The following is a 24,669-nucleotide window of genomic DNA, read 5'->3' on the forward strand; positions in this document are numbered from 1 at the left end:
GCAGATCGAATCTCGGCAGGCTCAAGGTCGATTCAGCCTTCCATCCTTCCAAGGTGAGCAAAAGAGGACCCAGATTGTTGGGGGCAATAGGCTGCCTCTGAAAATCATTTAGAGAGGGCTGTAAAGCACTGTGAAGTGGTACATAAGTCTAAGTACTATTGCTATCTGGCATGCTACATGCTGAAGAAAACTGCAGTTTCTGAGTCTTCAAGGGTAGCGTCTTCAAGGGTAGCTCCATGCAGAGCACATTAATCCAGTAACCCAGATGGGGACTGAAACAGCAAGAGTGACTGTCAATATAGACCTGGATGTAACTGGCACAAAACATTAAGTGCCAAAACATTCTTGGGCACGTGCATTTGCTGTTCAAGCAGAAGATACACATTCAAGAGTACTCCACCATATCAGCCCAGGGAAGGCAATCCTGTATAGAACTAAAAATGGTCTTTCTCTGAAATCAAGTGAGCTTCTGATTCCATAGTCAACCTGTCTTTTGGGAGTTAAGCTTAAACTTTCCCCCTTGATCTGAACCCTCACAACCAAGAGGAACCTCAATAGCATCTTCTGCTCATCCAGCATGGAAAACAATATAATTAAAACTTGGGTATCAACAGCATAGATTACTTGGTGCATAGGATGTTGGGGAATGGCTAGAAAGGGTGGAGGGAGGGGAAACACACCCACAAGCAGCATAAGGTTGAGTCTTGAACCAGCCGTTCAGAAAAGGGGAGAACCGCTGCAGCCAAACCCTCCCCCAATCCTTGCAACCAGCCTAGAAGAATACCAACATCAGTGATACGGAAATTAGCTGAGGAATTCAGTAAATCCATGATATTGGCTTTCCCCCCATTCCAGTCCCACTAATAGGAGTCAGATAATTTAAGTCTGATAATCCTGTCCCACCTGAAAAGGAATCAGAGCATCTGGTGCATCTGCAACACAACACCTTCTCTATAATCTTCCCGGTAGCCAAGCTGATTAATAGCTTCTTGAGTAAAGGCACACACCATATCTTTCAAGGCTGGTGGAATAGCTACACTTTTCTTACACTGTACTTCAAACTTTCCTTTGTAACATAACACTTCTGAATCAATTCTTAGTAACTTCATGAGCATCCATTCAATTTCTTCACGCTAGTATGGAAGTAGTTTTCCATGGCCGCCTTCTGGGTTTTTTTTTAATTGCAACCATGCTATTTCCTGACACCTGTTCCTACCTTAGCTTTTTGAAATTTATCAGTGTGAGGTCATTGTGGCCAAAATGATGTTCGGAATAATAGAATTTGCAGTGCCTGAAGAAGGACAGGAAAGCAGCAGTACTTATTCATTGCATCATGAAGACCTAGCCCACCTAATGTATGAGACACTTTGGCTATCACTAAAATATAATAAGGTGAACATTGGGATATGCTTATAGACTGGAACAGAGGTGGTATTCAGTGGTTTCTGACCAGTTCTGGAGAACCAGTAGCAGAAATTTTGAGTAGTTTGGAGAACCGGCAAATACCACCTCTGACTGGCCCTACCCCCATTTATTCTGCCTCCTGAATCCCAGCTGATTGGCTGGGTTTTCTTTTGTTGCCCTGCACAGGAGAACGGAGCTGAAAAGCAGGTTAGTGGGGTGAGGAGGGAATGGGATTTTACAGTATCCTTCCCCCAGGAGTGGGGAGGGAATGGGGATTTTGCGGTGTCCTTCCCCTGCCACACCCACTAAGCCATGCCCACCAAGTCACACCCACAGAACCGGTAGTAAAAAAATTGAATCTCACCACTGGACAGGAAGTAGCACAAATTGATGGAGTTATACCTGGCACCAGTGTATCATATGATGGAGAAGTAATTCATTCTTGTTATCATAATTACTGATAAGCTTGCTTTTTACATTTCTTGGGAAGTCCTTATATAGATAAGCTATTGTTGGAGTTTATATGCACCGTAAACCAGTGGTGGGATTCAAAAATTTTTTACTACCAGTTCTATGGGCGTGGCTTGGTGGGCATGGCAGGGGAAGGATACTGTAAAATCTCCAGTCAGAGGTGTCATTTGCCAGTTCTCTCAACTACTCAAAATTTCCGCTACCGTTTCTCCAGAATTGGTGAGAACCCACTGAATACCACCTCTGCCATAAACCATTATAAATGACTGTTATAAGGTCAGAAGCAAGTTTTGTTTCCCTTGTGTTTGTTTTGCTTTTTCATAAAATAGAAACTATTCCTTCCAGTAAACTGCTGAATAGGGCAGTAGGGCACTGACCATATAGATCAGGGATTGCCAGCCTTTTGGACCTCAGGGACCACCAAACTCATAATTTTAAATCCCACAGACCAGAGACCCTGGGAAAATCCCCAAAAAAGTCTGCAAGAAAATTCCCCACCCCATTTTCCTACCAATCAATCCATCTTTATTTGGGATCCTAGGATACCATCTCCAGCTCCGTTCTCAGGGGGAGAGAGAGAGAGAGACTGACTTTTGGCTCCATGCAAGGAAAGCGGCAGAAGCAGCAGAAGTCTTTCTTTCTCTCCCCCAAACTCCGCCAGAAATAAATCTTTGCCGGTGCAGCCTCTTGGAGCAGGTTGCCTTGCAGGCTCCCAAAGACTCATTTCTGGCAGAGTTTGGGGGAGAGAAAGAAAGACTTTTTGCTGCTTTCCTTGCATGCATCCAAAAGCAGCAGAAGAAGAAAGAAGTAGCCAGGTGTTTGGGGTGAGTAGGGCAAGTTCCCCCCCTCTGCCCTTCCCCCCTCCTCACTACTTTGTGCTGTTTGCAACGCAAGTGACGCAAGCCTTGTGTTCCTGCGGGCCATGTGGGCGGCACAGCCTTGTGTTCCCGTGCAGCCTGGATTAATTGCTTGCGGGGGGAGGGACATTTCTCTGCGGACCACCAACATTTTCTTGCAGACCACCAGTGGTCCCTGGCCCACTGGTTGGCGACCACTGATCTAGATGAGCTGGCAAATGGTGAGTGTGGGACTTGTTCTCAGTCCACCTGTATAATAATAATATTTTTTTCATCTATTCTGCCAGACCTCCCATGTGAACATTCTAAATCTTATCAAGGAAAAAAAAAAAATCTTCGGAGGTCAGAGATTTTGTTGCTATGATAGAATCTTCTTAGTCGGCGGGAGGGGGTGGTGGTGGCAAAAACAGACGTTCCCAAAATATTGCAGAACAAGAACAGATGGACATTTTTGTGGCCTCAAATTAGTATAATTAGCATCCTCCCCATTAAATGAAGATTTGATTATAAAGAAGATCAAAGGCATTAGGGAGGCCCTGCCTTAATGTACTTGCTGATAATTGATGGCCAAAACATACATATTCAATTTACAGAGATACTGGAACTTTGCCTTTCCGCCCCCTGCCGCCACCGCAATAAACCTGCCCATTCTTGCTTTCTTGTTGCGAGTCTTCGTAAGAGGGCTTACAGCTGGACTCCAGTTGGCTCACAGCAGAATTGCCCCTCCCGTTTGGCCCTTGTGCTTGGCATGTTCAAGTCCATGTTTGCTGTGGCTGTCAGAGGAATTAGACACCCTACTGGCATAGCCTGTTCTCTCTTTTTTTTAATTCAGGCAGGGGAATACAACAGTTCATTTAGTGACTGTTCAAAAGTTACAACGGCACTGGAAAAAGTGACTTATGACCATTTTTCACACTTCTGACTGTTGCAGTATCCCCGTGATCATGTGATCACAATCTAGATGCTTGACAACTGACTCACATTTATGACAGTCGCAGTGTCCTGGAGTCATGGGGTCCCCTTTTAGGACCTTCTGACAAGCAAAGTCAATGGGGAAACCAGATTCACAACAACCGTGTTATTAATTGAAGAACTGCAGTGATTCATTTAACAAATGTGGCAAAGCTCACTTAATAATTTTTTCACTTAACAACATAAATTTGGGGCTCCGTTGTGGTCATAAGTTGAGGACTATCTGTATTAATCTTATGGAAGGAGAAGGAACCTGCTCTGTGGACAGTTGAATATTTATGATATTTATAGTAATGTGGGACATTTTATTACCAACAGGATGACTCAACTGAGAGGATAGTATTTCTGATCATCACAACTGGCATACCTAACACAGTTCTTCCGGTACAAAGAGGTAGGATTTTCCTTACACGTTATTACAGCATTTACTGCATTAATGTTGCTGTAATTTGCTATCTATAAAAACTAATTGTACAATAATTGTTACTCCACTTAGTAACAATAGCAACTAGTCTTGATTAATGTTGAGATAAGTAGTAATACCCTATACCCTGAAAGTCAGATCAAATTATCCTACTTTTGTTCATTCAGAGATTGTATGCCTTTCTTGGCATAGTTTCACATTGTCTTTTTAGTTTAAATAATTTACCCACTTAATTCCCATTTTGAAATACATTGTACCGCTTCAAAAAAAATGCTTACATATTTTTTCCAGGACGATTAATCCGTTCTGAGCCCGTTAAACTGGCATGCCAGCGGCAGTAAAGTTATTTTACTTTTGGTACAGATGTGAAAAAAAAGGTCAATTTTTTTGAAAATAAAAGCCAGCAGACCTATGAATACATGCTTACTTTAAGCACACCAAAGGTAAACTTGATCATCCCTCCCCTTCCATCAAACTATCTTATATAATCACATGACTAGGTTCATACAACATGCTGAACCCAGATTAAGCAAACATCTTCTGGGTCTGCATTATAAGCTACTTCCAAACGAATACAATATATTAGGGCTTTAATGTACTGTGATGTGTCTATACATACAAAATATCAGAAATATGCAAGCGATTATATTACCTGTGACACTCCAAGGAAGCAAAAGTTGGAATTTAAAGAAGCAATATTGATGCTTTGAAACTTAGTATTGGATAAGACTTCTGAGGATACCATGGACAGCCCAAAACACCCCAAATAAATGGATCATTGAACAGATCATCCCAGAGTTCTCAGTTGAGGCACAAATAATCAGGCTTAAATTATCCTACAGATTGTTCTGTGAAAATCCAGCCCTCTGAAAAAGATTGTAATGTGAAAAAGGTGGAAGGAAAGAGAGGAAGAGAATGATCAGCAACAAGATGGGTGGTCTTGGTTACAGTGGTGATGAGGGTCCTGTTGGGAAACTTGAAAGAATAACTTAGGGATAGATCATCATGGAGAAAATCTATGAGGCTGCTAGGAATCGAAAACAATTTGATGGCAGATAATCAAGCAATCATCAGACAACATCAGGCGGTGGGATTCAGCTGGTTTGGACCGGTTCAGAAGAACCGGATGTTAAATTTAGGTCTAGTTCATTGAACCTGTAGTTGAACCGACCAGCTGGCCCCTCCCACTCCTTCCTGCCCCTCCCAGGAGTCTCCATGCAGCCCGTTTTGAATGCAGAGTGTTAAGTTGTGGGAAAGACGACTCAAGACCAGTTAATCTTTAGTTGCTTTTAATTCTCTCTCTGGAACTGAACAACAGCGGAGCCGCAGCAGCCTCTTTTATAGCGGCTGCTCGCGGCCAATGATAGCTATTCAAGTTTCCCTCCATCCAGCTGGACCAATCAGAATGGAACATTCAAATATTCAAATATACAACACAGATAAGTGCAGGGTCCATGCGGAAGCTCTGGGAGGGTGAAAAATGGGCCTTCCAGAAATCTGGAAATGGGCCTGTTTCCAGCTTCCGGAGGGCCTCCAGACCCTGGGGGGGGGGGCTGTTTTCATCATCCCAGAGGCCTGAAGGAAGCCTCCAGACCCTGGGGAAGGTGAAAAACGGCCCTCCCAGAAGTTCTGGTAGGCCATGGTGGTAGGCTACCATGGCCGCACTCACCAGCAACTGGAAAGTGAACCAGTGGCTGGGATTTTTGAATCCCACCCCTGGACATCATGCTATGTTGTCAATTGCTGGATTTATGTAATTTTCTGGATCACACATCACCCAGCCTTCTTCCATTGACAGCTAGCTTTTGCCATTGACATGACAAGAATGCACTTTGAGTATTCCTCCTGATTCTGTGGAACTGAAAAAGATTAGAATATACTTTTCTCCGTTGATTGTTGAAGGTAATAGGCTGACTCTGCAAACCGCTCACAGAGGGCTATAAAGCATTGTGAAGCAGTATATAAGTCTAAGAGCTATCGCTAGTCTATCCTAGGAAACTGAGAAAAAAAGCCAAACTTCCATTATTTTTTTCCTGCCAGTTAGCAGAATTGGACAAATTACTGGGACCTTGCAATATTTTATTAGTATAGCAAATTTACTGTGGTATTTTTTTTGCTTTAGAAGCATTCTCTTGCTTTTCACGTAATTAGCTTGAGTGTCTAAGATAAATCAACTGGTACATTAACTAGAGTAATTTTGTTTTAATTGGGCCTGAATTTCATTTAATACTTTAAGGTTTAAGTTTGCCATTTTAATTACCTTTATTTAAAATGTTTCTTGGGAATACTTTACAGCAAGTAATTAGTTTACAGTTTTTTCTGAAATACAGCACTATAAACATTAAAGCATCAACAGGAAAGGGAGTCACAGATTATTGATAGACTGCAAAAATAGCTGCTAAACACGCTAAACCTTATTTGAAGTAGTTCTATGTTTAGCCAAAATGAACCCATTCCAGCCACACAGAGACTTCCAAGCTTCTTTTATATCCTTTGATAATCATGCTATCAAGACAGGGTAGATCATTTTATGATGAAAAAATAATTAGCAGAATAATAGTAGTAAAAATATGCATAGGCTTGTAACGTTTTGCTTGACGATACTCTGGCTTATAAAAATAAGGAAGCAATCCTTTTAAGCTTGAAAAAAAAATAAGCTTGCATTCGGCACTAAAGAACAAAAGCTGATATTAGACAAGCAAATGATTCTATTTCATATTATGTGCTTTTTCAAAAACCAAGCAAGTCAATAGTAGTTTGCTAGTATCGCATATTAGCACTGCAGTATCTCTGTAAGCCAAAATGTTTTCTGATTTTAGAGAAATACCAGCAGCTTGATGGCTCTAGCTTTATTCAAATGATTTGCCAATCCTGAAGACCAAGTCTTTTTTTTTTCCTTTAATACTCACAGTAGCTGGAACACCATCCAGTTGACGTGCGCCATGATTGGATACCAGAATCCCATTGACGCCAAGCTTTACTGCTTCTCTAGCATCATCAGCTGGGGAAACAAAATGCTGAATTTTTTAAAAGTTGTAGCTATCATTCTGCAAACTCCGACATCCATTAATGCCAGTTTTTTAAAAACAGAAGGCAGCCTGAAAAATGTAATTCAGCCATTTAAATGATCCCCAGAACCAATGCTAAAGCTAAAAAGTAGCCTTGTTGCTAAGTACGAGGCACTGTTCATTCCTTTGAAAGGACAATCCACAGCACCTCTTTTGCTGGACCGATAAGCAGGGATAGGCAATGCCTGTTGCACACAGACCATGGGTTGATCTGTGCCAGGCCTGTTTTGGGTGGTTGGGTCCATATATGGGACAGAACAGGCTTCTTGTTTTAGTTTTAGTTTTAGTTATAAACTTAAACATAGAAGCAGTAGAAGGGGCAGTAGTGGGAAGGGACAAGGGAGGGAAATTAAGATGCCCCCCAAAATGTGTGGTTGGCCATTGAGGGAGACATGCCACACTGAAACATCAACAGTGGTGGAGGGGAGGGGAGGAAAGGGAAAGGGCTGAGTAGATGGGGTGGATGGGTGGTCCAGTACAAAGCCATTCAGAAGAAAGAGAAGAGGGACCGATGTGCACCAGTTTTGTTTTCCCCACCCTGGGAAAATCACTCTGAGATCCTTCCAGATTTTGTTTCGGCTTTGTTCCTGTTGAATTCAACCAATCTAAACAGTTTGGCAGAATTTCTGGAATGTGGCAATGTGTTTCCACTTCAAAACAAAACTTAGCTTCCATGTTGTGCACATTTCTTTTGATAAATATTCATCCTCCTAATCAACTCAAAACCATCCCTCCAGTTGAGAGACTTGTTGCAGACCACATTTAATTATTTCAATAATTATTTATACTAATGATTACATCAATTACTTCATGTTGCTTAAATGACTTCATTATCCCAAAGAAAACAAAGTAGACTTAATCATTCTATATATTATAGGCGAGCCAGCACAAAAGGACATGTACCTATAAAGAATTAAATATATTATTTTTATATTTATTTTATTATATCTATATAAACCAGATCCTGAAGAGTTGTAAGAAATTTATATCAGTACAACTTTATTTTAGGAAATGTTCATATACACATACATGCAGAAAATGATAGAAAACATGATAAAACAACTCCAAAACAAGATCACAAGCAAATTTATGTCAAATAAGCGTAAGGATACCATTTTATTCTCTAATCCTATTAGCCAGTATACAAAATGTAATTTATTTGTGGATTTGAATTGGCAAACAAATAAGGGGGGATTGTGACATGACATATTCCCAGTAATGTGAAAAATTGCAGGAAGGCCAGGAAAAGATTGGAAAAGTTGTCATATTTTGTGTCTTGATGGCTGATGATAACTTTCTAATTCATTTCCTGATCTTCCGGCAGCTTATCTCAAATTTAGCCCAGGTGGAAAGAAGTCTGGGAAGAAACTTTTCAAATCATTTAAAGAGATCTTGACTTAATTAAATCAGAATGGGAAATTCTTACACTTTCCAAGATTCTGAATTTATTCCAAACATCTCACTAGCATGTTGCTTTCTTGATCTTGTCCGTTTAAGCAGGCTTTGTGAAATATATTCTTTCCCAAGGAGTTTATTGTACCAGAGATCAGCATACACTTACACTGATGTACAAATTGACATATTGACATTCTCAGTATCAAAAGAGCCCTTACAGTAAGAGAAACATGTTGAGACATACAGTCTATGTGACTGATAGATTTACCTTACTGAAATCATACATTAAATTCCCTAGATAGAACCCCTATGTCAAAATCAAGGCCTGGGGGCTGGATCTGGCCTGCGGGGGGCTTAGATCTGCGGGGCCGCCCTGGAAATAGTGAAGGACAAGCCCGTAGTGCCTCTGCCAGTGAAAATGGAGCTTGCGAGGGGTGTACATGGCCCTCCCAAGCTCCATTTTCACTGGCAGAGGGTTGCAGGAGGCCATCATAGCCAAAAATGGAGTTCAGGAGCCTATTTTCGCTGGCAGAGCACTTGGGCCACTAGAGGTGCCCCCAACATGAGTGATGTCATGCTGGCAATGCCCAGCCTGGCCATGCCCAACCCCCTCCAGATCAAACACAGCTCTAATGCGGCCCTCAATAAAATTGAGTTTGACACTCCTGCTCTAGTTTAAACAAAACGCCTAAGCTTCATATAATAGTTAAACTGTTATTTTATCTGAAATTCCTAGCACTAATTTTTAATCCTTTGGGCCTGACTTGCACTCTAGCAGTTAACACCTTTACTTCTCTTATTAGCAACTTAGTACCTTTGGTGTGGTCCCTACTTTCTTCTGAGGTTGTACTACTATTTATTTAAAGAATGCGTACTACTTAGGGTCCAAAGTTGAACCCATTAAATCTTTTCCTTTGACACATTGGAAGGACTGTAAAATTGAGAAGATAGGACAGTGCCATATATCTTTATAGAATGCAGACTTAGGAAGATGTTCTATTGGTTTAAACACTCTAGAGAGGTACCCAGGCAAGCTCTCTTCCATCATGGATTTTCCTAGGTTTCCTAAATAGTAAATAGTAACACCTAGTAACACCTAGCACCTAGCAAGGCTCTTTCATATTTAAAACTATAGTATTTGATAAACAATCCATAATCAGCTATCTTTTGAGGAAAAAAAATGATTATATCCAAATTTTTAAAAAAACTTTTTTGAAATTAATATCAGTTGAAAAACTCCCCAGTTTTACTGCAAGGAGGGTCCCTGTAGGAAAATCATAGTACTGGAGTCTTGCCTTCAAACAGCAACTCCGAGAAGTTTGATAGATCTATCAGTATAAAGGGAGCCAAACCTCCAAAGCAGGTTAAATTCAGTTTTAACAAATGCCTAAAAATTATGATTCTTCAAAAGTAGAGCCTCAAGTCACAAAATGACATTGGGAATAGAGTAGCAACTTGAAAGATTGCCCTTTTAAAAAATTGATTGAATTAATTCCAGAAAGTGTAAATAGGGATATGACCTAAGCTGAGCTCCATATAACATTGTGTTACAGCTTTTCTCTTCACATTCAAACATTTTTATGTTTTATTTCATGTGTAATCTAGCCCACCCAACCCTAAAGCAAACAAGCACCTTTTAGAAAACAAATTATAAAATATCAAATATTATTTGCTGTGTATGAAATTATAGTGCCAAAACAGTACAATTTATACCTCAGGAAAACAGCATCAGAAAACACTTTTGCATTTTGCCTGCAAGTATATCATTATTATAATTTGAACTGGAGATACTTTTACACCCATGCTCATATATCCCAAGAAAGAGAAATGGGACCTATTATGATTACTAAATCAGATTACCTACTGATTAAAATTAATTTCCTGCAAGAGAAAGTCCATTTAAAAAACAATCTGTATGTCCCATCTGTATGTCCCGTTCTCTCTTACAGTCAAAGGAGGAAGAGAAAAAGAGAAGAGGGAAGGGAAGATTGGAAAACAAAGCTGAATAGAGAAGAGAAGAGAAGAGAAGAGAAGAGAAGAGAAGAGAAGAGAAGAGAAGAGAAGAGAAGAGGACAGCATTATCCAGGAATTATAAAATATTAATATTCATTAGGAAACCAGGCCCTCCGAAGTTAATCTTCAAAGGATAATTTTCAACAAGGATGTCTGCACTCGTGTTTGTGTAAGAATGTAAGAGAACTCATCTCCAATCCACAAACACAAACATTTAGGAAGCTCACTCTTTTTAGCATATTTACCGTACATGAAACATTCATCTTCATGACAATGAAACTTATTGAATATACTATGGAAGCTTTTGTTTGCTCTTGTATCCAATGTTGAAAGTCATTCCAAGATTTCAAGCTGTACTCCATTTGTATCTTCAAACCAAGAAAGAACCTACTGTTATTTGGACCAATATTTGGTTCCCTACTCCATCTAGACCCTTGCACCCTTTTTTCGACTACGCAAGCAGCTGCCCTGTATGTTTGATGGCTTTAGGATCAGTTATTTATGAAGTAGAATGGATAGTACAAGTTGCTCCTTATAAAAAAAGATGGTTTGTATTTACGTATGCCATCTGTTTCTCTGAGATGTATTTATATATAATATACAAACTAAAGACAAGCCTTTTCAACAAAGGTTTTGTACAGTTCATATGGCCTTCTACTGAGATATTGGCCAATAATCCAAACAAAAAGTTCATCTTTGATAGTATTACATGTAAAATACCCCTGGACCAATAGCTAGCAGGAAAAAGGGTAGGGAAAATAAAGCTGGAAAACTAAGCATTGAAATTGCTTTTCACTAGAAGGCAGCAGATTGGGAAAGGGAGTTCTACAGACCCTCAAGTATTACAGAATTTTAGACAAGCAAACCAACCTCGGAGGATTCCTTTAGCAACAATGGGCAGTGAAGTCAGGCCTCTGAGCCATTTTAAATCATCCCAGTTGATTGATGGATCTATTGCCTCTGCGACATAAACAGACAGGCCACTGTTTTCACCATAATCCTTCTCAGATGAAAATGCCAGATCATTGGTTTCAAAATTTTTCATTCTGAAATTGGAAAAAGAAGGGGGGGGTTGTTAAGAAAAGTTGACTGAAAAAATATCAACATTCACTATTGCCTTAAAAGCTTGCATGTGTGTGTGTACATGTGTGTATAAATAATGGCTGGGTAACCTTTTGGGTTAACGTTTACTGAATATCATCGTGCATAATAATATACCTTATGTCACCAGTGCATTCTTCTTTTCTTCCAAAAAAGAATTTTTGTTTTCTTGGTACAATATACCTATAGTATATTCTGTTCACTTATAGAAACAGGTATTCAAGATATCTTACCTGTGACAACTAAATAGCTTTAAATATAATTTGAAAATTCCATGGAAGCCAATAAAGCTATTAGTAACAATTATCCATACATAGAAACAAAATAGACACGTTTATGTCCTAAAGGGTACTATATAGCTACATACCAGACATTTGGAATGGAAAATTGATTCACACTAGAAGGACTTATGACTCAGACCCTCCCAGTGGCTTCCTGAAACTGTTTGGCTAACTACTCTTGACCACAAGATGCTGGACAAAATAAACTCTTAGTAGGTCTGATTCATCACAGTTTGTATTATATTGTGGTCCAGGTGAAGTCTATCACTGAGTGTATCCTTTGAATTGTGGCATGTATGACACATCCATTCAGCTTGTGCTAAGCAAAAATATCACCAACAAATGTTGAGAAGAATGGTCATTGTATTGTTTTAATGTACAGCATCTGTAAGAAAGAAAGAAAAAGAGGAAACAGTCCACTTCCCATCTTCCCACAGTGTCCCAAATCCAACAGGAAGGGAAGGGAAGGAGAAAAATTAATTAAAGCTAACATCTTGCTTGGAGCTTCAAAGCAGCTGCTGGCCATCTTAGCATCCTGTTTTGTACATGTGTGTTCAGAATATTAGTACTCAAAGCAGCTTTGCTAGACCCTTCAAAACCCAGCTGCCTCCCAATGATTCATAAATCTCTAGTCTTAATGGCAGGATGGGAACAGTGATCTTTTCAACAAGATGGAACAACTGTGCCCAGCACCCTGAACCAAGATGGACAAGGTTGAGGAAACTCAGAATTGTAATTCAAGCAGTATCTGAAAGGACACCATTCCCTGTTTCCCCCATTAACTGCTAGAAGCAGTGAGTAGAAACAACATATCCAATCAATATTCAACTTTCCCAACACTGGCAGCAAATTGAATGATATAAAACCATCTGAAGAGAGATAAACTCAATAATTAATTTCATTCTTTTAGTCTAGGGGAAAATAATCCTTCAAAGTGCCATGACTAAAATGCATATATTGGGAAGAACAAGAGATTTTCCATTTCAACTGCAACATCAAAATGTGTTTTTCAGCACATTTTTTTTGTTAACTAAGGATGGCTTTTAGAGTTTCAGTAAAACTGTTCTTGTAAATGTATGGACATGGTTTGATGTAAAATTAACACCCTGCATGAAATATTTTTCTTTTCCATATTTGCTATACTATATTTGCGATAAATATTTACTATAAATATTTTTCTTTTCCATATTTTCTTTTCCAGAAAAAGGGAGTTTCACTTTGGGAAACAATTGCAGCCATGTTTAATAGCATATTGTTACAGTACAATAGCATGTAGGATGGAGAAATTGAACCTTAGAGAAAGAGATGGAAAGTTGATACTTCTGTCCCTAAGTACCTGAGATGTGGAGACAGACGAAACTTGTTGCGTACATCATCTAAGCGTTTTCCAAGATACGGGGTGTCCACAGTCACAAAAATGCCTTTATAGCCAGCTTTTTCGGCCCGATGCACTAAAGATCTTGTGACCTCACGGTCCTTATAAATATAGAGCTGCAGCCAGAGAATTGTCTTTGGAGCTGCGTGAGCAACTTCTTCTATAGATGTTGTGGACCAAGAACTCAACATCATCCCTGTTCCTGCTGACCTACAGGCTGAAGAGCAGGAATGTTAGTCACAGGAGGACCATAGTACAGAAATTAAAATTCCTTTTTTTCCATTTTAAAAAAAATTATGCAACATTTTAATTGCCTTATCCCTTTCAAACAAAGACAAAAAAATATCTGTATTGGCAGCATGGAATTCAGTTTGTTTTATGGCACGATGAATGCCAGATAATTTCACGGTTGGGTGGTTGCCTGTTTGTTATCTCTGACTTGATTACCGCATTTATCATTTCCCTGTAAATAGATTGGATTAGCTGCTCCTACTAACAGACAGTTTCCATGGAGGAATAAAGGAAGCCTGTTTTCTTTTTTTTTAATTGTAATAATAGACATTTTGTGAAAAAGGCTTTTAAAAAATATTTATGTTCTTTCATTTCAAACCAACTTTTTGTGCAGCATCAACTACCAAGGGACTTATAAACTTCATTCCTCACTTTCTTGATAGAATGAGTATATTGTATAACATCCAGGCCAGCTTGTCTGGATGTTAAGCTATACTACAATTACGCTAGCCTGGCATTTCCCTGGTCTCCCAATACTTCTGGGAGATGTATAGGATCTCTTGCCTGTTGCTGAGAACATTTCTCAGTTCCCATCAATCCTAAGTAGAGATGCTAAGAAGAAAGCAAAGCAGTTGGTGTGCCTTTCTCCCTAGTGATTGCTTGCAGATCATGGTTTCACAGCCCAAGCCAGCAAGCCATTTGCCACTGGTTTTCAAAGGAGTCTTGTCAGCTTCATTGTCAGCCAATCCAAGTGACTAACTGGCCAGGGGAAAAGTGTACTGACTCCCCATGCTTCCTAACAGCAGAAAAACCAAATTTTTAATGGTGGGATTATTAGCCATTTAGCAGGAAAAGAGAAAGCCACAGCAATTCGAAGGGCCCTACTTTTTGTGACCATAATTTCTTCTGGATGCCCACTAATTTTAGAAATACTTTTTAAAGATTTAGCTGTCTGTTGAATATTAAAGCATATGAATCATAAACTCCTGTCCTACTAACCATACAAGCAAAAGATGAAAACAGAAGTTTAGGACTTGTACATTCCTAATAGCAAGTTAATGAACAAATCTGCTTTGGGATAGTGTGTCTGGTATATTTGAACCATTCATATCATTGGATCTATATGGCAAGTAATTCCAAAACAATACCAATGTGCCTTTAAGCTTTAAAAAAGAGAGAAGGTAGAAGCCTCTCCATATTACATATCTATTGAAATTCAACCTGAATGTCCACTTGATCTCATGCATCTAACTGTGTGTGTATAAGTGTGTGTGTGTGTATGAGAGGGAGGGGGAGGGAGGGAAGGAGGGATGGGGAGAGAGAGAGAGAGAGAGAGAGAGAGAGAGGTGTATAAACAATCTATGTCAAAAAAAAGATTTGAATTTGAAAAGGGACAATTAAAATTTTTTAGTTCTAGCTCTTTTATCACGAACACTCAATTATTCTTCTGAAATACTCTTTTTGTATATACTACTTCCTATTAAGAGCTAATTGATTAATATTTATCAATCTATCCCAAGAAATTGTCTGCAATATTAACAACCTTGGAGATAAGGAGTATAGTATTTGCTATTAGAAGTGTTAGTGCTCCATCCAGTGGACATAGACTTAAATGTCATCAACTGTTTCTTGGCTAACTTAGATTTAGATTTTTGTTTTAATCTTGTCTTTATTATTTTTATAAATAACTCTGGACTAATACTCACACTTTCCCCCACAACATTTGTATAAGGTGGGTTGGGTTAAGAGAGAGGGACTGGCCCAAAGTCACCCAGCCAGCATTCACGTCTGAGGTGGGACTAGAACTCAGTTTCCTGGTTTCTCGCTTCAGCCTTAATTCCACAAGGCAGAAACTATAGCTCTGAAATCTTTGTAGTGTACTCTAAAAAAAGTATGGAAGGAAAGCCTTCGTGCATGTTGCTGATGCAGTGAAAGGAGTTGCTTCTACGTGCGTGTTGTTATATGATTGTACGCGGAATATTATTCATTACCCATCAGCATTCTTGCATTTACTATAAGAATCAAGTATTGATCTGCAGTGTTGATGGTCCCTCAGTTAGAACTATTCCTCTCCTTCCCCAAAGCCGGGGAGACATTCCCACTTGAGATACAGCAGTCTCCAGCTTCGTGGCCAGGGGCAGATGGCATATTTTATTTTGCATGAAGTGGATTCAATTCACAAACCTCTAACCTTCTTTACCTTTCCTTAAAGCTTTGTTGCTTTTCATAATGGCGCTATGGTTTTAGGTGGTTTCCTGTCACTTGCTGGGCCAGAACATGGACCAGAGAGAAGTTACACAATAGATTTGCCCACATGGACTAAGAATTATGAGGTTTCTAACTGAAAAAAATCCAGAGGGCATCAAGTTAGAGAAAGACAATGTAGAGCTGGGGTGTCAAACTCTATTTCATTAAGGGCTGCATGAGGATTGTGTTTGGTGGGGAGGCATGGCCGGGGTGGGCATGACCAGGATAAGCAAGGCCAGTTCGACATCACTCGTGTTAGAGACACCTGTGGTGGCCAACTGCTAAGGCAGGACTTCCCTCAGACCCACCCTCACCCTCATAATTTACAATAAACTCCTTCCTTTCTTCCTTTCTTCCTTCCTTCCTTTTCTTCTTTTTCCTTCCCTCTTCATTCTCCTTTCCTCTTCCTTCCCTTCTTTCCTTATTTCTCCTTCCTTGCCCTCTTCCCATCTTTCCTTCTTTTTCTTTCCTCTTTCCCTTTCTCCTTTCCTGTCCCTTCTTGCATGCTCGAATGCAAAAGGGGAAACATTTCTCCTTTTGTTTTGTTTTCAGTTTGTTTTGCTAGCCCACTGCCAGCGAAAAAGGAGCTCCACCCTTTATTTAGAGCCCCTCTTCTTCTGTGTCTCAGAAGGATAGCAACTATTAGCAAGAAGCAGATACCACGAAGGACATGTGAACAGAGAAACTACTAAGGTAAGGTTTCCCAACATTGGCAACTTTAAGACACGTGGATCTCAATTTTCAAAGTTCTCCAGCCAGCATGAAGCACTTAGGTCAGGGGTGTCAAACTCAAGGCCCGTGGGCCTGATCTGGCCTGCAATGAGGTTGGATCTGGTCCATGGGGCTGTCCTGGTCTCCCCAGTGCGAAGAAGAAAGATCAGGCCGGCGTGGCTTCGGCCCAGTCTTCCTAATGTGAAGAGCAAAATATCAGCCCACCATGGTTTCAGTCCGGTCTACCCAGTGCAAAGAGGAAACATACCAGCAGTTTGGGCAGTGGCGTCAAGTTGGCCATGCCCACCCAGTTGCCCCTCCCATGCTCCCCCCTCTTGAGGTCAACTACAGCCCTGATGGGGCCCTCAATGAAATTGAGTTTGACCTCCCTGACTTAGGGGAAGTACTTGGGTGGGGGAGGACATTTTTCAGTATCCTATGGGTATGCAGATGAGCTGTTCTTTGTAAAAATGCAGGGGAAGCTTTAATTTCACTTGTGCAAATTAGCATACCTTTTTCTAATTAATTTTTTTTACCTAAAGGTGGTTACCATCTTGCTTCAAAGTGGTCCAGTTTGTTTTGACTTGTTTGGCACCCGTTCTTCTAAAATTGATTACTCTTCTCTGAGGTACATGCTCGGTAAATGAACTAGAATGTACATGTAGCTTGAAGAGTATGGAAAATAGCTGACCCTCATTAATTCTTTTATTGTGTGAAAGAGGCTGAAACCTCTATCTTTCTCTTCAAAAGGGAATGTTTTCCATTCTCCAATAGCTAATCAAAACAACTAGATTGCATCAAATCCCACTTCTTGTATTCTTAATTTAACATTACCACTGGCTGAATTGTGTGTGTTTGCTCCTACTGTGTGTGAGGGGTTTTTTAAAAGAAAAAAAATCCAAAGAGCCTTGTATTTTATCACAGGAACAATTTTGGAGCAAAGTGTTAAACTCTGATAACTGTACCTTCAATGATTCACTAGAGGGAGCTAGCTTATTAGACGTTTGACATTTTTCTCATGTTATCAGAAAAGTATAAAAGGAGATGGAAATTTTGAAATAGATTGCTGTGATGAATGCTATAGAAGAAATGAAAGGTGCAAATATTACTATATTATCTATCTATCTATCTATCATTTATCTATCTATCTATCTATCTATCTATCTATCTATCTATCTATCTATCTATCTATCTTTCTTTCTTTCTATCTATCTATCCATCCATCCATCCATCCATCTAAACTATCTAAATATATATGCTTCCCATCTCCTCAGCTTACAAAGATTAAAAAGATATAGAAACAATTAAACTTTAAAACTATATTTTTAAAAAAAACATCATCAAGGAGAGGAATGGCAAGAGGATGACATCTTCATTCACCATCTACAGTGGTGAACCCGTCCCCTCCCCAGACCCCACATTTTCCTCTCCCCATATATAAAAATCAGTCAATACTGTGTGAAGTTTTGCCAGACCCCAGAGTCTAACTGCGGTACCTAAGGCCCCTTTCTTTCTTTGCCAACTTTGTGTGTTTTTTAAAGACACATAAAGTTTTAAAACCCACACCCATTCTTCACAACTAGCCAATTTTTGTAGTTCAACCGTGAAGTTCATAGGCCATTTTATGGATCAAATAAAATGTACATTGAATATAAATAGTTTTAGCTTAAAATATTTTAATTGCTATAGTCCTTCACTGGAAAGCTGAATTCAATTATTTTATTAGCCCTTTTAAAGAACCCCTTTATTCTTATTCTTTCAGGAAGAATAGACAAATCAAATAAACCTTTATTATGGCCTTTGGGCCTGAAAAGCAAGAATATGCAAAGCTAAGCTATTCAGATACAGTGTGTGTGTGTGTGTGTGTGTGTGTGTGTGTGTGTGAGAGAGAGAGAGAGAGAGAGAGAGAGAGAGAGAGAGAGAATGTGTGTGTGTCTCTGTGTGTCTAATACATATATATTAGACAGAAGTCTATGCTAGCCTGTATTTCTTTTGTTTGTTCAGTTTTGAAGGAACCAAAAAAACTGGTTTGGAAATCAACGACTATGAACTGATGAGGAGGAAAAAAATCTGTCCCCATACTTTTGTTGGTGGCATTTAGTAACTTGATTTCCAGATATGTAAAAGACTTACTTTGCCTTCCACTTATCCTCCAAGGTTTATATTTTTAGACCAACCAAATGTTATCCTCACTACCAGCCTAACAAGTTAAGTTACGTATAAATTGTTCCCATAATCTGTAAAGTATCCTATGTCAGACTCATTACACAAAAGACCTAGCTCTCTGGAGAAAGTTCTAATCAGTGGGGGGATTCCAAAAATTTTTACTACTGGTTCTGTGAGCGTGGCTTGGTGGGCATGGCAGAGGAAGGATATTACAAAATCTATTCCCTCCTCACCCCATTAACCTGCTTTCCAGCTCCGTTCTCCTGTGCGGGGCAACAAAAGAAGACCCAGCCGATCAGCTGGGACTTGGGAAGCGGAGAATAGATGGGGGCAGGGCCAGTCAGAGGTGGTATTTGCTGGTTCTCCGAACTACTCAAAATTTCTGCTACTGGTTCTCCAGAACTGGTCAGAACCTGCTGAATACCACATCTGGTTCTAATGCTGGGGGAAGTGGAAGGAAAGAGAAGAAGAGGGTGGCCAACACCAAGGTGGGGAGGTTCAGCTACAGTGGCAATGTGATTGCCACTGAAAGAGCTTAAGGACCAAATTAGGGACTGGTTATCATGGAGAAAATCTGTCCAGAGTTGAGCATGACTCAATTGCACATAATCCATCAATCAAATGCTCTAAGAATTTATACTGAGGATATGCTGGTCAGCTTGAATGATGCAGTTTGCAACTACAGACAGCTCTATAGATAAAACAGAGATTTTGTTGAGAAATAAAACTGCTATATTTAGGACTGGAATTTGATTTATTTCAAAATATGGGAAGCCAGTTCTGTTGTGTTTGTGGTCTCTCTTGCTTGAAGCCCTTAATTTGTGGGCTTGGTCATCACTGGTGACATGTGAGATTCTAGGCATCAAGACTTGAATATTGTTATTTTTCCCACGGTCCATGTTAGGTCCTCATTATATTGTAGCTTACACCTCTGTCTTCCTCTCATAATCTTGACATGGATTGCCCAATTATATGTCATTATTCCTTTAAGTGCAGCAAATGGGGTGTTTTCAGTAGCATATTCTATTAGTAATCCAGCCAAACATTTTACTTGGAAGAAACAGCTATTAACTGGAGCAATAAACAGCTACAGACCCTTATATCAACTATGCTGTACAATATATTAGGGTTAAGATTTCATTTAATAGCAAATGTCCTCTTTTAGAGATTTAACATGAATTTGATCCCTTGGCTCAAATAATACCATTTTTTTCAGTAAGAGAAAAGTAGAATGCTTTACAAAAAAAACAAACATGGGTTTTTGTCAAAATAATAATGTGACAAAACCCAACCGATAGCACAAACTATTGTCTGTCTGAACTTCAGTCGATCAACAAACAAAGCTTTTCAAAATTAAGCTTTTTAAAATTAATTATTGGAGTAATTTTGCAAACAAAGAAAAAGGTTGAGTAACTCTGAAGGGCTGGAACAGTACTTGTTAGCTGAATCACATATAACAGCAGATATGAACTAATAAATACAATAAACTAAATTATCATTCATCATTGATTTAGCTGAAAACAGTGTCACATTAATATACAACTTTGGCAAAATGCACTGGGATATACATGACACCATTTATCAACTAAATTCTAAGGGAACGGACACTATTATGAGAGACATCTTGGAAAGTGCTTTGATTAATGTTTTACACTGAGCTTGATTTTAAAATGGCAGTCCATCAATTTAAAAACAAATTAATTGCAATAGAAGTATCTCTTAGCCCTAAATCATAGGTAACAAAACCAAGGTACCATGTTCTTTTTTAAAACTTTTTTACACCCTAAATTATCTCCATCTTGCCTTGCATGAAACAGAATGCATCGCTCAACCCAAAAAACCCAAAGGAATACCTTTTTTTTCCTCTAAAAAAGTCAATAACACAGTTATTGTTCAGTTCAGAGTGGAGCATAGTCTATGTCTTGTAATACAAACAAAAGAACTCACCATTTTCCTTTTACACATGGTGGCCCATGCAAGCGAGTGCTTTGCTCAATTAGTGCTAACAATTGCATTATAACCAAATTGTGGTGGGTTGTTTTTTTTTTTTGTCTAGTGCATTCTCCATTTCACACTTTCAAGCTCATATCCAGCCGATGCAGGAACAACCGGATCACTTCCGGGCATACAGATAGTCCTTGCCCAACAATCTCAATTGTGACTGGTGATTCCATTGCTAAGCAATGTAGTCATTAAGCAAGACATCACATGATTTGCAATTTTACTGCCGGCTTCTCCATTGGCTCTGTTTGTCAGAACCAGCTATGAAGTGTGCAAATGATGATCACATGACTGTGATATAAACACCCGCTAGTTGTGAGGTGGCCAAATTTTGATGATGATGACTAAAGGGACACTGCAACAATCATAAGTGCAACAACTGTTCATAAAGCTACTTTTTCAGTGCCATCATAATTTCGAATGTTAAACAGATTTCTTATTTTAAAGTGAACCTTTAGCTCCAACCTGTGTAGCCAAAGTAAATTATTTTTAAAAAATATATATGCCCATGCAATAGGTCAGTTAATATTTGGTAGAGGAAGTGAAGAAACAGCAGGACAAAGGTGTGTTCAAAACATGCAAATATGTCTGAAAACATGGTCAAGTTTTGTGATACATGACATCTTGCAAACCATTTAACAGGTTTTGACCTAGGAAAAATTAGACTTCATGAATGCTTCACCAGGAGATGAAACTCTCACTAGGAGAACGAAGAAAATACATTACCATGGTTTATTGAAGCAATGAAGCTTTTAGAGTGTATAAACAGATTGAACAACAAATTTCTCAGATTTAGTGGCTGTGTGGTGGAAAGCCATAGAATAAAGTAGTCAAGTTCCCACTCTAGTGTAATGACGGCATACATTGATAAAATGTCCCTGGAGAATCAGATATGGAACACTTTTTATTTTCTTCAAACAACACACATTTATCCTAAAGTGAATGCTATTGTGGATAACAATTTTCAGCTGGTGTTTTCAGGACCTTACTCAGTCTTCTTGGACTACATGTAGTGTCTTATTTCCAGAAAAGTATCCCTATTGCAGTGTGTCAACAGAGCTTTAATTTTGCCTCAGCTCTTGTTTAGCAGATTAATACTGGTTCTAAACTTAAAAAAGAATGCCATGCTAGATTGTAAAAGCATTTCCTGATTAGTCAATTCTAAATATTGCATCCCTATAACTTTATTTGCCATGTTGCGTAATATTTTGTGTGGAAGTTAAAACACAGGATATAGTATTAACTTCTTGTTCCCTAAGCAAAATATAATTAAATAGGCAAAACAGACTGGAGACAATAAGATTTCTTTAATTTGAACGAAGATATTTCTGCATTCTTCCCTTAACAGACTGTCTCCCCTGCTGAATTTCTTTACAAGGAATTTCCATACCCGGAACATACCTCTAGCAGTTGCAATTTCCCCATCTGCATGAGCCATGCACTGCATGGCAGTGGCTGCAATGCATATTGGCATACTGATTTTCTCTCCCAAGACACAAGTTGACAGGTCCAGGGTTGACACATTTTTCAACATCCGAGGGTATAGTCTTAATCTGCATGGATGGGAAAAGTCTGATAGTAAGTAATTCACAGCAAGGATTTATTTAGAAAACAAGATGTGTGATGCAAACACAATAAATTGCTGTCTCCAATATTGACTGAAAGCAAGTTTGGTTTTAAAAAGACTCATCATATGCTGAAATCTGGAAATGACCAAAGCACCGAACTCAGCTTTTGTTAATTACAGATGGCCGGGAATGAAGAGCAAGTAAATAAAAAGCAATACGATAAGTTGCCAAATGTTAAAGAGTTTGAGCTAGAATTTCAATACCCAGGTTCTAGTACCAGGATGTACTGCCTGTGAAAGCGTAGTTATCCAATTGTAGTCTTCATGTCAGAAGTTACATAATACATTACTGGAAAGTAATTGCATAATATTGGATTGAAATGAAATCAAGTCTAGTTTTTCTTCTTTTTGAAGCATGATTTTTCAGGGACTTTCAGGAGAAGCATGATGAACTGAACAATTCTCTGTAAAAGCGGAAAGCACAGCAAAAACCAAATAACTGATAAGTAAACTGGTTCTTTGGAACCTCCCTAGACAAGGAGAGGTGGGGGAGATTGCCTGCATGCCCTCTGAATGGCTGCTCCCTGCGAAGAGACCACGGGCGGGATAGGGCCCTCCATGGGTTTGAGCACTAGGAAAGGATTAAGCATTTTTCTCACAACCACAGCAGATCCCTTTAAAGGACACAATGGGATGAAGAGATATCTGTTTGTAACTTTACAGGGAGTGAAGCATTACTACATTTGTTGTAATGAAAGTTGAAATCACTTTTTTACCTATTTCTTTTCTTTTGTCTCCTTTTCTTTCTTTTAAGTTTAGGTTGCATTAGTTTTTACTGTTGTAATCAAAACCCTTAATACAATTTATAATATAAATTTTATTGATAATATACAAATTACAAAGAAGCAGAAAAGGAAGAGAAGGAAACATGCCTCTCCGGGATACAGCCCATAAATCAATTACAGTCAAAAAGTCCAAAGAGCCTCCATTTTATGTGACCTTGCATTCCTATGCAACTGCCGAGATCAAAATTTAATTCCCACAAGCTTCCAATTGACACCCCCACCCAATCAGAACACAGCCAAGCCCCCACCCAATCAAGTCCCACCCCCACTGGCAGTTAAAAGGAGGAAGCAGCTGCAATCTCACATTACTCTGAGAAGCACAGAGCCGGAGACAGAAGCCTGAAGATGATGAATGAGACTTCATCGAAACGTTGCCTAGATACTTGAATCTTACGCGGAGAAAACCCGAACAACCAAAGATCCACATATAAATACCATGAGAACCTCAGAAAATATATATATATATATATATATATATATATATATATATATATATATATATATACATACATACATACATATACATACACACACACACACACACACACAACTGTGGGGCCTGACTCACAGATGAACACAATACAGAAGCCAGATGACGGCAGATGAGATTCTGCCGAAATGTTGCTACAACTTTAAAAGCACAACTACAATGACGTGGGAAAATACCCGAACAATGCTGAATGCCATATATGTAAGTACCCGCGAAAACTTAAGAAAACAAATACACACACACACACACACACACACACACACACACACATATACATATACATATACATATACATATACATATACATATACATATACATATACATATACATATACATATACATATATATATATATATATATATATATATATATATATATTTGTTTCTTTTAGTTTGTTTTATAAGCATTATAGCCTGTCCTCCCTCCCCATGCTGGCTTCAGTCTGCACCCAAACTTTAAAGATGTATTGGTTAAGACACCAAGCTATAAACCTAGGTCTGCTTAGGCATGAAGCCTGCAGAGTGATTTTAGTCTCAGTCCTAGAAGGAAGATCAGGGCAAGCCACTTCTAAAATTTGCCAAGAAAACTTCAGACTAATTCAAGAGGTCAACAAGAGTCAACACGTACCTGAACTCACACATACGCAGAAATATTGGAACCACAATACATTACATCAAAGCACCAGAATTTAACAAATTTACTTCTGGCACAATGAGCCAATCCATCACTAATATCTTTGTTTCCCAATCATTCTAATTAACAGAAAAAAACTATCTTTTTAATCCAAAAATACTCTATCATATGTTTTCGGCATCCATATCACCCTCTCCTGCGTTTTAACAAATCTTGGTAGCACTCAGGTCCAGAAGCAATAACATGCTTAGTAAGATTAACTTTGTTAAACAAGCTGTTTTGGGGCTTCCTTTTTGTCAGTAAAGAGCATCTTATTTTCTTAAGACCTTTAGAAAGTCAAAGATACAATCTATCAGAACTCATTATCTGCAATCTGATCATTTTCTCTCAATCCCAATTTAACATTGCTGAAATAA

At 38.9% G+C, this 24,669-nt stretch overlaps 1 protein-coding gene across 1 annotated transcript in view; it reads right to left on the minus strand.

Moving 5' to 3' along the window:
- The window catches only part of HAO1 (hydroxyacid oxidase 1), a 40,631-nt gene that overhangs the window by 11,633 nt on the left and 4,329 nt on the right, over positions 1–24,669 (minus strand). Inside the window, exons 2-5 of the mRNA XM_026710342.2 lie at positions 22,119–22,270; positions 13,323–13,578; positions 11,475–11,650; positions 7,038–7,129 (exon numbers count right to left, since the gene is read on the minus strand). Coding sequence (XP_026566127.2) covers positions 7,038–7,129; positions 11,475–11,650; positions 13,323–13,578; positions 22,119–22,270 — 676 coding nt within the window. The remainder of the gene's footprint in view (positions 1–7,037; positions 7,130–11,474; positions 11,651–13,322; positions 13,579–22,118; positions 22,271–24,669) is intronic.

The sequence above is a fragment of the Pseudonaja textilis genome, chromosome 1, assembly GCF_049901715.1.
Source record: "Pseudonaja textilis isolate UNSWEBS1 chromosome 1, rPseTex1.2, whole genome shotgun sequence".
NCBI classification, from domain to species: Eukaryota; Metazoa; Chordata; class Lepidosauria; order Squamata; family Elapidae; genus Pseudonaja; species Pseudonaja textilis.